Raw genomic sequence first — 15,858 nt, 5'->3', positions numbered from 1 at the left:
AGGTGGGAGATTCCTGTTCTGTACAAGTGGCAGCAACCAGCTTCATCGTGCCCCCAGGGATGCGCCATGCGTTCTTACCACGAACCTTAACCCTTCCCAGGCCACCCCCAGTAGATCTAGTTTCGGCCTTATGGCACCGTTGTAAAGCCTCTATAATGGAACTGGGGGCCTGTAATACAGACCGTGTTTTAAAGAGCGCTGCCCCATGCTGGCCAAAAAGCTCCCGATAGCGCCGAACCAGGACATTCATCCCCAGAACCCCCGGCGCCTGAGAAGTAAGAGTGGTGGGGGGATCTTTAACGATTAACACCCCACATTTTGGCACCGACTTCCCACAAAGCTCCACATCGAGCTCCATGTAGCCCACGTAGGGAATAGGAAGGCCATTAGCTGCACTCAACTGTAACCAGTGGCAAGATCGAAGACGATCCTGTCCCCAGGGTTCGAAATGCTGCAGGAAGAAGGACTCAGTCATTGTAGACACCATGGACCCAGTGTCGATCAAGCAAGGAACAATTACACCACCCATGCAAACATCCAAATGTGGGCAAGATGACATCAGGCTGGATATCATGCCTGCATCCGTAAGAACTCCCGAGCCGGTAGGGTCCCCACCCGAACTGTGGCTCTGCAGTTCGGTGGGTATCAGTTTTCCGTCGGTGCACGAGAGTGCGACGGCCTGCCCCCACCTGAAGGTGGAAAGGCCGTAGGGGGAGGTGGAGGGTAGGGGGGAAACCATTGGGCATTGCATTCCCTGGCGAAGTGGCCGGGCTGCTGACACTTCCTACAGAACACCGGGCCACCACGAGGTGGACGACTAGGCTGTTGAGTGCTGTTTAGGAGTGACACTGTCTGGGTGAGCTGGTTTAACTGCTCCTGTTGTCTTTTAAGCATCTCCTTCAACTCGGTAAACTCGGAGCGCTGAGGCGAGTTACTGCCTGCTGGGCGCGCCCCACCATGTACAGCGTACTGGGTGCCATGTGCCGAAGGAACAGAAAAGCTACGACCCCTCGCACCCCCTGGCATGCCCTCCCGTTCCCACCGAATCGCTTCCTCTCGAACTGCCAACAAGGTACTGGTTGGACTACGACGTACCAGTTGTTTTAGTTCCCGTCTAAGGGAGCTGTCCAAGACATGTTCAGTGAACTGATCTCGTAACAAGGCCTCGCTATTAAACATGCTAGCCGGTGCACGCTGTTTGACTCTCTCCATTAGGCTCATGAGAGCGAGAGAGAATTCCTGCAGTGTCTCTCCGTCTTGCTGTTTTCTGCAGAAAAATGCCTCCTGTAAAGCTACATAGGACTGTGAACACCCATATAGGTCTTTTAGAATGCCAATAATTTGGTTGGGATCCTCCCTCTCCGCAGCAGGGCGATATTTTATCTCCTCTCGTGCCTCACCCTCCAGGTGATCAAATAAGAAAAAAGCTTGGTCTATGGCCGAAAGATAGCGAGCACGCATACAAGCCTGTGCTTCTTCCACCCATTCGTTTATACTTACACCCGACTTGCCACCAAAATATGGGCACTTTCTATCTCGCGGCACAAAGACCAACCTTTCTGGTGCAATAGCACTGGCACCACCCAACGGGGGTGCAGGGTGGGACTGACACGTCTGAGGAAACTATACTAGTACCTAGCTGTGTATCTCTCTGCTCCTGTCTTAATGAACAATTATCTGCCCTTAGCTGAGCCACTAGCTCTCTGAGCTCCTGCAGCTCAGCCTCCATAGCGGGGGACAGATAACTTCGACACTTACAACCAAATTGAGAAACAGGACCCAGGTCCTGAAGTGGAAACCAGGGAGCCCGTCTAGGCGACCAATGGGTCCTTTCACGTCCACTGACACCCACTGCTGCTTTGCTTTAAACAAAAGAAACAAATGTTAACAACAGAAAAATATACTGCAACGCAACCACTCCCCACATACAGTTCCTAAAGAAAAATACAACACAGTGAAAAATACAAAAATAAAACTAAACACGTCTCTGCCTTTAATCTGTACGTCCTGCCGACCCACGCCAATTTGTAGCAGGGCGGTATATTTAATTATATATGTAGCCAACTACGCCACCTGGGGAGTTGCACCCCAGGAAATATTTATAGTGTTAAACAACCACCTGAACATAAATTACTCCTCCCACAAGTTCGTGTAACATGATAAAAAGGCAGAAACAGTATTTAGGATTTAGAAAGTACAAAAAGCTTTATTGTAATAATAAACAGTGTAGTCTCATCAACAATAAAAAGTGGCAAAAACGTTTAATATGCTAAAACCAATTAGTGGGGCAATGCGCTTAATAATAAGAACTATAGGGCCAGTGCTGGGGGATAAGGGGGAGGCTGAGCAGGCCGGCTGACCCAGAGGAAGGGCTCCCCTAGATGGCACAGCAAAACAAACTAAGACTATATCACACTAAAAACACAGCAAAAGGGGGGAGAAATACCACGACCCACTGGGCAGCCGCCACCTGCTCCCTCGCACCAAGGGGTCCCCAGCCACAGGCCTGCAAGACAGGAAATCAAGCGTTAAGCAGTGCCAGGGAAATAGATTCAATCAATTGGTATCATATATATATATGTATATATTATAGAGGATATATATAGATATATTATACTAGAGTGCCGTCTGTAGGCCTATAGTTGCCGGGAATAACAAAAGCAAATAAACACAAAATAAACCAATACTAAATAAGCAAAAATAAACAACAACGAAATAAACAAAATAGGCGATAACACTAAATAAACAAACTAAGCAATAACACTAAATAAACAATAACGAAAGCAATAATACTAAATAATAAACAAAACAAACAATGAGGCTGGCTGAGAGCCTGAGTGGACGGTTGCGTCGGAAAAGAGTACTTTAGTTTTAACCCATGTAAAGGCGTGAGCTTGGCTGAGCAAGTTGTTCCACAGCCGTTAGGCACGGGGGGAAGGGAACCTCAGCGTGGAGCGTCAGGGTTAGTAAAGCGTGGGTGATTGAAACCCCGCAAAGCAGCAGCAGGTATCAGTGCCTGAAACGATAAAGGGCCCTGTCATTCTACCAATTTATAATACTAATGTTCATTAAGACAGGAGCAGAGAGACAGACAGTAACGTACCACTATGCAGCAAAAGGCGGAAGCCACAATGGCCCGCTTGCAGCGGCGGACACCGGTAGGAATAACTATAGTAATAATAAAGGCCATGATTATTATAGTGTCTGCCTGACATAGAATTATATATATATATATATATATTACTTGTTATACTGTGGAGAGGAAGAACCACCAACGTACCCGTTGTGCAGTGTGAAGAACACACGCTCGGCGCAAACGCCAACGGGAGGGGTAGACACAAAGCAGGGCTACAGAGGACACAAACGGTCATGGTCAAGTTCAAGACCGTGCTCCACGCAGCATAAGACAATAGCATAAACAGCAAGACGGAGAGACATACCTGCGCTGATGCGCGATGCAAGTGCAGACGAGCCCAACAGGCCAGCCTGAATGGATAGTGGACCAGGTGTGGAGACAGACAGCTAACTGAGTGTGGGGGTGCGTTGCTTTAATACTGTTATCAATCAGCCCACTGATGAGTGGGCGGAGGATGGGGCCGTGGGCAGCGTGGGAACCCACGCCCATCCTGCTACACAAAGGTTGGGGCTGGTCGTGGGTTCGATCTCCACCTACGCAATGAATTTAAAAAAGAAACCTCCTTATTGTTTTAACCATCTAAATGGACCAAGAAATCGCTTTTCTCACCATCACCTAACCTATTTGTACTATTGTATGATTATAATATGTAGGCCTACATTGGTAAACTTTAACAGATGCCTGTTAAGCATAACACTTCAGAGGCTGTACTTCATTCATAGACTTATATTGTAGATTCATATATATTCATATATTCACTGGTGATAGATGTAGACACTACAGTATATACAAAATTCATTCATTCAATTCAGAGATCCACTGCAAATGCAGATCAGTCTATTCTAACTAATGCTGCTGCCATTATGATACATCTACACACTTTTTACTACTTATTTTTATTTCATCTCATCTGTATGAGATGTAATAAATAAACACATTGAATATTATGACACCTGAACTTATCTCCCCTCCAATGGGATCAAACAAGATGTATCTCAAGTCTCAGAACACTGTTCCAGAGCATAATTTACAGCAAATAACTCATTGAACAGTAATGTAGTGGAGTTACTAAACCCATTTAAAAATATCTAAAATAGTGAAAATAGCCAATAACACGTCGACACGTTGTGGGCTTGTAGATCTGCTAAAATAGTGAAAATAGCCGATCTACAAGCTGACAGCACATCGACGCGTTGTCGTCTGTACTTGGCTCGGCAACATGAGAAAATATGAGCACAGCTGCTCAAGTGTCAACAAGTAGTTTCTTTAAATGCACATAGTTCAGGAGTTCATACAAACATGAACCCCAATGGAAACGAGCCATAGGCTTTCTTGGGTTTAAAATCCTCTTTGCAGACCTTGTATTGAACTGTACTTTCCTGTGCTTCTATTTTGCAAACTACTGATAAAGTATTCAATCAATCAAATGTTGATTGATTGATTGATTGATGCACTTTATTTAGTAAGACATGAGAACAACAGTACATGGAAGTACGAATTCACAATACAAGGTCTACTAAACTGGAAGGCTCATAAAGCACTAAGCTTGTTTAAAATGAGATCCCCACGCATATATTACAATGAGAAAATAAGAGTAAAAGAATAGAAAGGTTAAAGAAAAAGTGATGGAAGAAAATGTATGGAAAGGTAGACAGGATCCTGTTGCATCGGAAGGCAACGGGAGTCTGACAACAATCTGGATGTTGGGGCAGCTTAAATACAGATTCTACAAGGATACATACACATTGTTATGATATTTATGATGATCTGGATGTTGGGGCAGCTTAAATACAGATTCTACACATTGTTATATTTCTGAGAACTGACATTCCTCTGTCTGACTAAAAGATGTGTCCTCAGCACTTCTCTTCTGCCTGAATTTTGACATAAATAGTTATGTAATGTTACACCCTGTACATGTGTCACCAATGATACCAATTACATAAACATGCATAGCAACACCCACTCTGTTTACTGTGACTTGAATGAAACACAGCCTTAATTTGTATAATAGAAAATGTCTATTCCAGTCTAAGGTTAAACTAGTATCATCACATTATGTCCAGTAATTTAAATTACTACACTTATAGACTTTTAACCTGTAAATGCAATCAGCAGGACACCGCAGGGACTTGAACCCTGTCCTCGTAAAACAGGAGTGCCACACCAGTGTCTTTTACCTCTTATTTACAGTAAAACATGACAATCACAACGCGGGGAGGCGGGACATGAGAAGTGGAGCAGAGTGTGAGAGAGGAGCTTAAGTTTTACTAAATTATTAAAAATGTTAAACGGCATCGCCGATCCGTGCGGATTAATGCAGCTTTGAGAAATCTCTGCAACTTCTAAGCGACGAGCTATTAGCCCGAGACCAGACAGTGGTACCCGCGACTACGAGAGAGAGAGTGGTTTGAGCGTCAAGGGACCCTGGATACCACCTTCCCAAATACAAAAAAGGTAAACAGGGTCCCGAAAGGGGCTACAAACTCACTACCTCTAAACATTAGGCTATTAAACTACACCACTGTTGACTTCTAGACTTGTTAATAAACACTCGTGGTTTAATCCAAGCAGGTTTATTGACAACCATGAATCATAGGACGGGAGACATCTGTGTGTGGACAGCATCCGCTAAGCACATACACCATACTGAAATCACGTTCATGTCCAGGTAATCTCGTGGGGGCACCGCAGCTACGGCAACACTTAATAACCAAAACAGTGTAACACAACTGTCTACAACCACTATCCTACAAACTCACCTCTAAACATTAGGCTACAAACTACACCACTAACCTACAAACTCACTACCTCTAAACATTAGGCTACAAACGACACCACTAACCCACTAACCTACAAACTCACCACCTCTAAACATTAGGCTACAAACTACACTAACCTACAAACTCACTGCTGTCTTCCTCACTACCTCTAAGCCATTGGTTCTCAAAGTGGGGTCATACATATTTTTTTAAAGCGAACATTTATAACTCAAATCTTTGCTTCTGTGGGTCCCTGTAACAACATATGTTGAGATGGGGGTCCATGGCCTAATACATATCATTTTGGGGGTCCTTGACATGAAAAAGTTTGAGAACCACTGCTCTAAACAAAGTTATTAAAAGCTCATTCAGAACATGGATGCAATTCAATAGACATTTCCATCTACTGTACAGTCACTCAACCTCCATCTACAACTAAACAGACACCAACTTGCAGTGATGGAAGAAGTACTTGCATGTTTTAAGTAAAATACCACTATGTAATACAAATAAAAAATAATGTATTAACGTACTTGAGTCAAAGTACAAAAGTATTGTCATCAACTGTTGACATATGCTCTCCATTGTATCTATGTATACTCTTATTTTGAAGTGCAAAACAGGAAGTGCTTGTTACTGACACTATAAAAGAGTGACTAAATAAATATGCCCTAGTTCAAAGTGAATGGGTTGAGATGATGCCTGATGTCTCCTTGTCCTCCTTATTCCTCCGTTGGTATTCTTTTCACTTAAGTATTGTGGTACACATATGCAGTCGCTGTAGTGTTGCTCTGCCAACAGGTTATGGGCCCAGAGTGACCACATTTATTTCCGAGGTGAAATGTTTGTTGGCGTGCTAAAGCTAACAGGATAACAGCATGGCCATGAAGGGGGACTCCAGCAGTCGCTGGGCCAGGCTCTGTTTTGACGGAGACGAGCAGAGGTATGAGATTTGGGAGACGAAGTTCTTGGCCCATTTATTACGACAAGGATTAAAGGATACGATTCTAAATGATCCCGGGCCGCTCCTCGAAGAGAATGAGGAGGGTGAAGACATGCCTGACGAGGATAAAAATGCCTTGGCATACGCCGAGTTGATCCAGTTTTTGGACGACAAGAGCTTATCGCTGGTTATGCGAGAAGCAGCTGACGATGGACGCAAGGCACTCAGAATCCTGAGAGACTATTATGCAGGCAAAGGTAAGCCGCGGATCATTTGCCTATACACCGAACTGACTTCACTACAGAAGTCCTCCAGTGAAAGTGTGACAGACTATGTGATCCGTGCAGAGACGGCTATAACAGCCTTGAGAAATGCAGGAGAGATACTGAGTGATGGACTATTGGTGGCAATGGTTTTGAAGGGACTCCCAGAAACTTTCAAACCATTTGCAATACATGTATCACAAAGTGAGGAGCCAGTGCCCTTTTCCGAGTTTAAGACTAAGCTCAGGAGTTTCGAGGACACTGAGAAGATGTGCAGAGCAGCAGCATCGGCGACAACGTAATGAGGACCCAGGTGCAACCGACTGTACAACGAACGAGTGCAGGTGACCGGCGAGGATCTGGGAGCAGTGATGTGGTGTGCTACAGATGCGGCGTGAGGGGGCACCTAGCTAAAACATGCCGCGAGCAGCAGTGGTGTAACCACTGTCGGAGTTCTACACACCGTTACGCAGCCTGCAGAAGGAGACCGCAACGGCGAGATGACGTGCAGAGAGTGTCGGAGGAGGACGGCGGTAGCGAGTATTCATTCCGAGCGAGTGATGAATGTGATGCCGGGATTCAGCAAGGACGTCGTGTCAAGCAGACAGGTCTGATGGTCGACACGGGAGCGACTTCCCACATCATCACAGACATCACTAAGTTCACGACGTTCGACGACAGATTCCAGTCAAAGACACACTGCATGGAGTTGGCTGACGGTACGAGATGCAATGGCGTGGCAGAGCGCAGAGGAGATGCTGAGGTTATCCTGATCGACAGCAGGGGGCAACACCACACAACCACCTTGACACAGGCGTTGTACATCCCCACATATCCACAGGACATCTTTTCTGTGCAAGCAGCAACCACCAGAGGTGCCACTGTCATCTTCACGAAAGGTAAAAATGTTCTGAAGTACAGAGATGGTACACAATTCAACATCCATGTGTACAACAGACTGTACTATTTGAACACAGTGAACAATGATTGTGATGATGACCAGTGTAATGCATGTTACAATATGCAGACATGGCATGAGATCCTAGGACATTGCAATTATGGTGATATTCAAAAACTACCGAGTGTTGTTGAAGGAATGTCAATCAATGATAAAAATGACAAATCTGTCTTGCAATGTGATGTATGCACTGAGGGAAAGTTTGTTCAAACTAGGAGCAGGGAGCCAGATGTCAGAGCCAAAGCAGCTCTAGAATTGGTACACACTGATTTGGCAGGACCAGTAGACCCAGCATCTAAAGATGGCCATAAGTATGCAATATCATTCACGGATGATTATTCGAGTGCAGTATTTGTGTACTTTCTGAAAAACAAAAGTGATGCTGTACAAGCTACTGAGAAATTCCTTGCAGATACAGGCCCTTATGGGAAGGTTAAACGCATCAGGTCTGACAATGCGTTAGAGTTTATGGGTAATAACTACCAGTCATTACTCAGCAGAAATGGTATCAAACACGAGACATCTGCTCCATACTCGCCACATCAGAATGGCACAGCAGAGAGAAACTGGCGTACCTTATTTGATATGGCAAGGTGTATGCTAATAGAAAGCCAGTTACCAAAAGGGCTATGGACCCACGCAGTACAGACAGCCGCTATTATTAGAAACCGGTGCTTTAACAACCGCACAAAACAGACACCTTATTTTATGCTGACAGGAAAACGACCAAATCTGTCTAGGATGCATAAGTTTGGGTCAAAGTGTTATGCTTACAAACAGGAGAAGAAGAAACTTGATGCAAGGTGTGACAAAGGGATTTTTGTTGGGTATGACAAAAATAGCCCAGCCTATTTGGTTTACTATCCCAAAAGTGGTAAAGTGCAAAAGCACAGGTTGATTAAATGTGTGACCCCATCCATTGCAGAGCGACAGACACAGACAGACAAGCCAGTTGATGATGATGATTTTGAGGTACGGAGATGGGCTAATGGGTCTAGTAAAAATCACCCACTCCTACCACCAGAACAGGTTCAGGAGCAGGTTCACGAGTCTGTAGTAGCTACACCTCAGGAGAGCCAGGTACAGACAGATGAGGCTAAACATCAGCCTGAACGTTACCCATCTAGAGTGAGGATGAAACCAGCTTATTTGAGAGACTATGTAACTAATGAAAGCGAAGACCAGGTCCAGATGAATGTAGACCACTGTTACAGATTAATGTCTAATGTACCCCTTACATTCGGGGAAGTTGTATCATCACCTAACTCAAAAGATTGGTCTAGTGCAATGGATGAGGAAATGGCATCACTGAGTGAAAATGATACATTTACCCTAACCAGACTGCCAGAGGGCAAGAAAGCAGTGGGGGGTAGATGGGTGTATGCTTTAAAAACCAATGTAGATGGATCTGACAAATTCAAGGCACGTTATGTAGCCAAAGGGTACAACCAAAAGCTTGGTGTAGATTATGATGAGACCTTTTCCCCTACTGCTAATCTTACAAGTGTAAGAGTGTTAATGCAAAAAGCAGCCCAAGAGAATCTGATTTTACATCAGATGGATGTCAAAACAGCCTACCTACATGCCCCAATAGATTTCGAGATTTACATGAAACAACCAGAGGGTTATGAAGTTGCATCTGAAAATGGTGACATGCTGGTGTGTAAATTGAAGAAATCTCTGTATGGTCTAAAACAATCGGGTAGAAATTGGAACAGGATGTTGCATGATTGTTTGACTGAAAATCAGTTTATTCAAAACCCAGCTGATCATTGTGTTTACACAAGGGAAATGGAGAACCAAAAAGTGTTCATTTTGTTTTGGGTTGATAATATCATTATTGCAACCAGTGATGAAAATGTGATGACAGATGTCAAAGAGATGCTCACAGCCAAGTTCAGAATGAAAGACTTGGGAAAATTGAAACATTTTCTTGGTATTGATTTTGAACAAAGTGACCACTGTGTAAAGATGTCACAGAAAAAGTATATTGAGAAAATACTTGCCAGGTTTGACATGCAAGATTGCAAGCCAAGTGTGACACCTTGTGAGGCAAAACTTAACTACACTGATAATGTTGAGGTAATGTGTGATGTCAGAAAGTACAGAGAGGCTGTAGGCAGCCTAATCTACCTGACCACATGTACCAGGCCAGATCTGAGTTTTGTAGTCGGTAAACTTTCTCAATACTTTTCTGAGCCAACAGAAGAACAGTGGACCACTGTAAAACATGTACTTAGATATCTGAAGGGCACCATTGATAAGCAGTTATGCTACAGAAAGAGTGACAAGCAACTAGGATTGCAAGCATTCAGTGATGCAAACTGGGCAGAAGATGCAAGTGACAGACGTAGCACTAGTGGTTATTGTGTCAGCCTAAACCAAGATGGTCCTTTGATTTCGTGGAGATCTAAGAAGCAACCAACTGTAGCACTCTCTACTTGTGAAGCAGAGTACATGGCTTTAGCAGCAGCCCTACAAGAGTGTTTGTATTTGGTTCAACTGTTACGAGGTATTGATGGGTGTCATTACATGCAGCCAAAGATTTATGAGGACAACCAAGGTACAATAGCTTTGGCTAAAAATCCTGTACAGAGACAAAGGTCAAAGCATGTTGACATAAAATATCATTTTGTAAGGTCAACTGTTAATGATGGGAAAATGGTTCTCGAGTATTGTCCCACAGAACACATGGTGGCTGATGTTATGACCAAACCAGCTACAAAGTTTAAGTTGAAGAGTTTTGAAAGATTTATGTTTGGAGAGTAACATACAAGTTTCGAATTGGATTATTGTATTTAAGTTTGATTTATTGTATTTTTATTTTCATGGAAAAAAAAGGAAGGAAAAAAAAAGAGAAGAGAAATCTATCCAATATGAGATCAAGTGGGGGTGTTGACATATGCTCTCCATTGTATCTATGTATACTCTTATTTTGAAGTGCAAAACAGGAAGTGCTTGTTACTGACACTATAAAAGAGTGACTAAATAAATATGGCCTAGTTCAAAGTGAATGGGTTGAGATGATGCCTGATGTCTCCTTGTCCTCCGTTGGTATTCTTTTCACTTAAGTATTGTGGTACACATATGCAGTCGCTGTAGTGTTGCTCTGCCAACATCAACAATATACTCAAAGTAAAAGTTCTCATTGTGTGTGTGTGTGTGTGTGTGTGTGTGTGTGTGTGTGTGTGTGTGTGTGTGTGTGTGTGTGTGTGTGTGTGTGTGTGTGTGTGTGTGTGTGTTGTATGAGATGTAGTGGAGTAGAAGTAAAAGTATTGATAATTGGAACTCCAGTTGAGTCAAATTTCCTCAAAATTGTACTGAAGTACAGCCTACCACCACTGACAAGGCCTGAATTAGCCTGTGTCTCGGCATCACAAACAAACAGCTCAATAATACAACATATTCCCTTCACATCACACAACATAGCGCTTCATTGTTGCATTATCAAAGAACATCAAAGTGAAATTACACACAATTCCATCAATTGCTTAATGCTGAACAGCTAATAAGCTAAGCTAACACCTGTAGAAACTTACCTCAGTTTGTTTGTCGGTTGGATAATTCATTCTGTTTCCATAGTCTTGTGTGTTTTTGCAGCTATTTTCCCCAGCAACAACTCTGCTCTACGTTCATGTCGAGTAACATTATATTATGAGTTGTTTAGTTCACTCTTTTTTACTAACAAACATTTCAGAGCTGTCTGAGTGTGTGTGTGTGTGTGTGTGTGTGTGTTGGGGGGGGGGGGGGGGGGGGGGTGAGAGAGGGGCAAGGCCCGACAAATGGAGGGTTCAAATAGCCTGCCCCTCCCCCCTCTGCTTCCTAGGGAGTGTGGAGCAATAACTCAGGGTTACTCAAAGTGGGTGCCGTTTTATTATTATTATAATAACAATTTACAATTTTCAATTCAGGTTATTAGCAGAAGCAGACGCTCTTAATCCAGAGCGACATAATGTCAGGTAAACTCAATTCATCAAATGCATAGAGACAGTAATCTAGGATCATAGGTAAACCAAGAAGAACCTATCATTAGACTAAACATTATAATATAAAAAATAATAATAATAGTACATTGAAACTATACAAATAGGATGCCAGGTCTACAAATGACCCTGGCATCTGTCTATCTGTGGATAGCTTTAAAGCACAGCTCAATACCTATTTCTTCACTTATGCTTTTAGTTGATTTTTAAATCTCTGTGTTGTTATTCATGTCCTCACTGTTCTGCCTGATTCACTGCCTTTTTCTATTATTTTAATGTTGGTTTACGCTTTTGCTTTTCTTTTTTTGCTTCATTGTTGAATTACTTTTTCTGTAATTGTATTTTTGCTCTGTAAAGCACTTTGAGCTCCATTTCATGTCATGAAAGGTGCTATACAAATAAAGTTTCTTACTATCTAAATGACATGTTAACCTATACCTGTTATGCCATACAGTCAGGAAATATACACATCTCTACACTTATTGATGCCCAATGCCTAATTTATACTTTGTTGTATAATGGTTTTTCGGCAAGCAAAATGTTTCAAAGATTTTCCAAAATTGTGAAAATACCTGTAGCAGATCTACAAACCCACAACATAGATATGCTATTTTCAGTATTTGTCGTACAATGATATATATAGGGCTTATGTGGTTAAGGCTGTGGTGATGAGAAGGGAAATGTGTGACTTCTGGATCAGAACACGACCCATTGTTGGACCGGTTAAGTTATTAAACTAAAAGGCAGGCAGCTACAAAATCCGACTTTTGGCAGTATCAAAAAAGCAACAAACATTTTTAACTCAATGGCCACAAAGGAGATCCTGTTGCAAGCAACAAGAATGGTATCCTCTGACAATGCTGATAACTACACAGATCATGTACATGGATTAAACTTTTCAAACACAAAACAAGTTCATATAATTTTTTATTTACAAGAAATGTTTACAGCATAATATAATTGCTCTCACGTTATATAAAAAACTGAAATCAATAATACTAATAAAATAAAATAAAAACAGAACCAGTAGGAGAAAACTGTGCAGGTGGTATTTACAAAGGCAGTCACTAAAAAAAGGTTGGGTGATCTGGCATGACACTGGGAGTACTTTTTGTTCAGTTTCCTAGGTTAGGTAGACTGGTCTACTGTGGCAGGTCAGTGCTTTCTCAGAGGGTCGAAATTGTCAGCTATATTTTGTTGAACAAGGTGTCTGGTCTTCATAGCTCGGTGAGGGTGATCTGGAATTGACCAGGTGTGGCTTCGGAGATATTGATGAGGAAAGCGGATCGGTTACTGAAGTGTTCAATAATGTTGTCGTCCATGTTGACAAAAATCCCTCTTTTGCACTTCTTCAAAATGTTCCCAACGGTGTCCTTTCGCATGCCATACTTTTCTGAAATAGCTTCTCTCAGGCCTGTCACCGTGGGACTGTTGAGCATGAGTGCATCAAACGCGTCTTTTTCAGTCTCTGCTCTCACGTACAGCAGAACTCTCTGTGAGTCGTCCTCGCGGGCCCGTTTGCCGGGAGGAGGGCTACGCCGGTCTCCGTCGGGATGCGACCGCTTCATAGAACACCGTTCGACCTCATCCAGAGTTGTCGGGGGAGCGGCCGAGCCACAGCGTTGCAGGTTGGAGAGGTGCATCTCTGGGATGAAAAGCACGGGCTGGGTGACGCGGTCGTCCACAGCCCGGAGGAAGGTGCGGTCATTGCTCATGGAGCTGGACACCAAACCCTCGTTGGCGCTGGTTGCATTAGAGTTCTTGGCCCCCCTCCTCTTTGTCCTCATCCTCTCCTCGTCTCTCATCTTCCTCTCTGCACCCTTATCACAGAAGATCTTGATCTGGCAGGCAGCCCTGTGTATCAGCCGGTCGGTTCCTGTACTGACGTCATACGTGTCTATCTGTAGGTTGAGTGGCAGTCCCTTCACGCCCTTCTGTGAGGAGAAATCAGTACTCAGAGAGTTGATGCCAACGTACACCTTAGCCTCTTCATTGGGGTTCCGGATGAAGGAGAGAGCATTGAAGGCCACCTCCTCTACATGGCTGATGCCACTGAACACTTCTTTATAGTCGGCTATGTCAATGACCCTCTGCTTGATGGTAGGCTGACGTGCGTGCCAGTGGTTCCAGCAGCGAAGCTGCGCCTCTGGGGTCCTGTTGTCGTTTTCAAACACAGCCATGACCACCGTCTTGACCGTGGCGACTGCAAGGCCAGCGGTGCTGTCTATTCTGTGGAGGGTGATGGGGTAGAACTGTCCCTTGTTCAGGTAAACCGTGGGCAGTTTACACGGCTTGGGTGGGGTGGCCGGGGGAGCGCCCAGGGTGAACTGAAATTCACTCCCGTACCCCTTGGGAGGGGAGCTGCCGGTGTAGGAGTCTGAGTAGACGGGACTAGACGGCTCCTCAGAGAAAGGGTCGCTGTAGGGAAGAGCCTCTGCGTTGGCCTCGGGGAAAGCGCCCGCAGGCCACTTCTGCAGCGGTAGAGAGTCAAAGATGCCGTTGAGGTCCTGCTTGTCGTGGGTGTCTGCCGGCACACTGGCCGTGGTCAGGGTGGTATAGACATCCCATGCGGCGGGGGCCACCGAGACGGGCAGAGAGACGCTCTGCTCGGCGGGGCTGCAGACGGGAGACGTTAGCGCTTCTAGGTGGAGGCTGGAGTGAATTTTGTCAGACAGCATCTTTGTGATACTGGGGGGCGTCTCCAAGGAAACCAGCTCGGGGGACGAGTTACTAAGAGTCCTCTCTGTTGGCTTGTAGACACTGCTGCCGTCGTTGCAGGGAGACATTTTGTGGTCTTTGAGGTTCTTGCACTGCTCATAGAGCATGGAGAGAGTTGTCATGTCCTCCGTTTGGTGAGATCTGGACTTAGTCATGGGGCTCTCCAGATAGTTCCAGGAGTCCATGACGTAGTTTGCGTAGCGGTTATAGTTGAAGTTCTCTTTCTGAGGGACCAGTCCCAGAGTCTCGGTATCTTTGGTCATGTCTTCAGTCGGGGTCACGGTGGAGATATTTTCCTTTAAGTTGTATTCTCTTTAACCAGGTGTGTGTTCCTCTCTCAGTATATGTCAGTCTAACTAACAACAGAGATGATCAGACATGTCTAGGTGAGTCAAGAGTTGTGATTCCTCATCATCGGGAGCCCAGATTTATTTAAGGCCAGCAGGTAGTTTCTCCCACTCTTCCTCTGATTGGTCGAGAGCCTTCAAACAGGTGTCTGATAGGACAGGTGTAGAGGGATTAACCCTTCCTGGGCTGGGGAGAAACTAAAAGCTGCATGTGTATGAATGAGCATGTTGTGATACTAGGGACCACTTTGCAGGACAATCCAAAGGCAGGGGGATCATGCATCTCATTATCATGTTAAACAAAAGAGTGAGATTGGATCGACAAGGTGTTAAGTGCTTTGGCAATAAGTCTGAGAGTGAGAGAGGAGATGTAAGGAACTGAGCTTTAAGATGTTAATAGTTTGTCGGTATCATTTTTCAGTTTCATTTCCAAGGCAGATATGGACGTTTTGGTGTCAGGGATTGTTTTTCTTACAACATTTAAAATAAATGTTCAGAAATAGCTAATCTATAAGATTAGCACATAGCTACAAATAGAGCTTAAGAGGTAAAGCTGTTGACAGTGGAAAGGACTATTATATATTTATAAATTAAACTGTAAAGGTTAAAGGAAAAAACAAAACTTACATAAATGAAAATAGAAACAAATCACTGGTCATTTAATCTAGTAACCAACACCAATACAATATGTTATTATTTAAAAGTGTTTAAGTGTTTCTGTGCTTCATTATTTAATTACAAATGATCT

The 15,858-nt window shown here is 43.9% G+C and overlaps 1 protein-coding gene across 1 annotated transcript; it reads right to left on the bottom strand.

Moving 5' to 3' along the window:
- Nucleotides 1-13,262: 13,262 nt before the first annotated feature.
- Nucleotides 13,263-15,144, bottom strand: LOC311054293 (grainyhead-like protein 3 homolog; the record flags this gene model as incomplete). Its single annotated transcript, XM_084070169.1, has 1 exon — nucleotides 13,263-15,144. The coding sequence occupies exon 1, from the start codon at nucleotides 15,024-15,026 to the stop codon at nucleotides 13,263-13,265; it is 1,764 nt and encodes a 587-aa protein (XP_083926295.1). The 5' UTR covers nucleotides 15,027-15,144.
- Nucleotides 15,145-15,858: the final 714 nt, after the last annotated feature.

The sequence above is a fragment of the Gymnoscopelus microlampas genome (genome assembly GCF_963454915.1).
Source record: "Gymnoscopelus microlampas genome assembly, chromosome: 10".
NCBI classification, from domain to species: Eukaryota; Metazoa; Chordata; class Actinopteri; order Myctophiformes; family Myctophidae; genus Gymnoscopelus; species Gymnoscopelus microlampas.
Note: the sequence above shows the minus strand (reverse complement) of the source record. Positions and strands in the feature narration are given on the sequence as shown.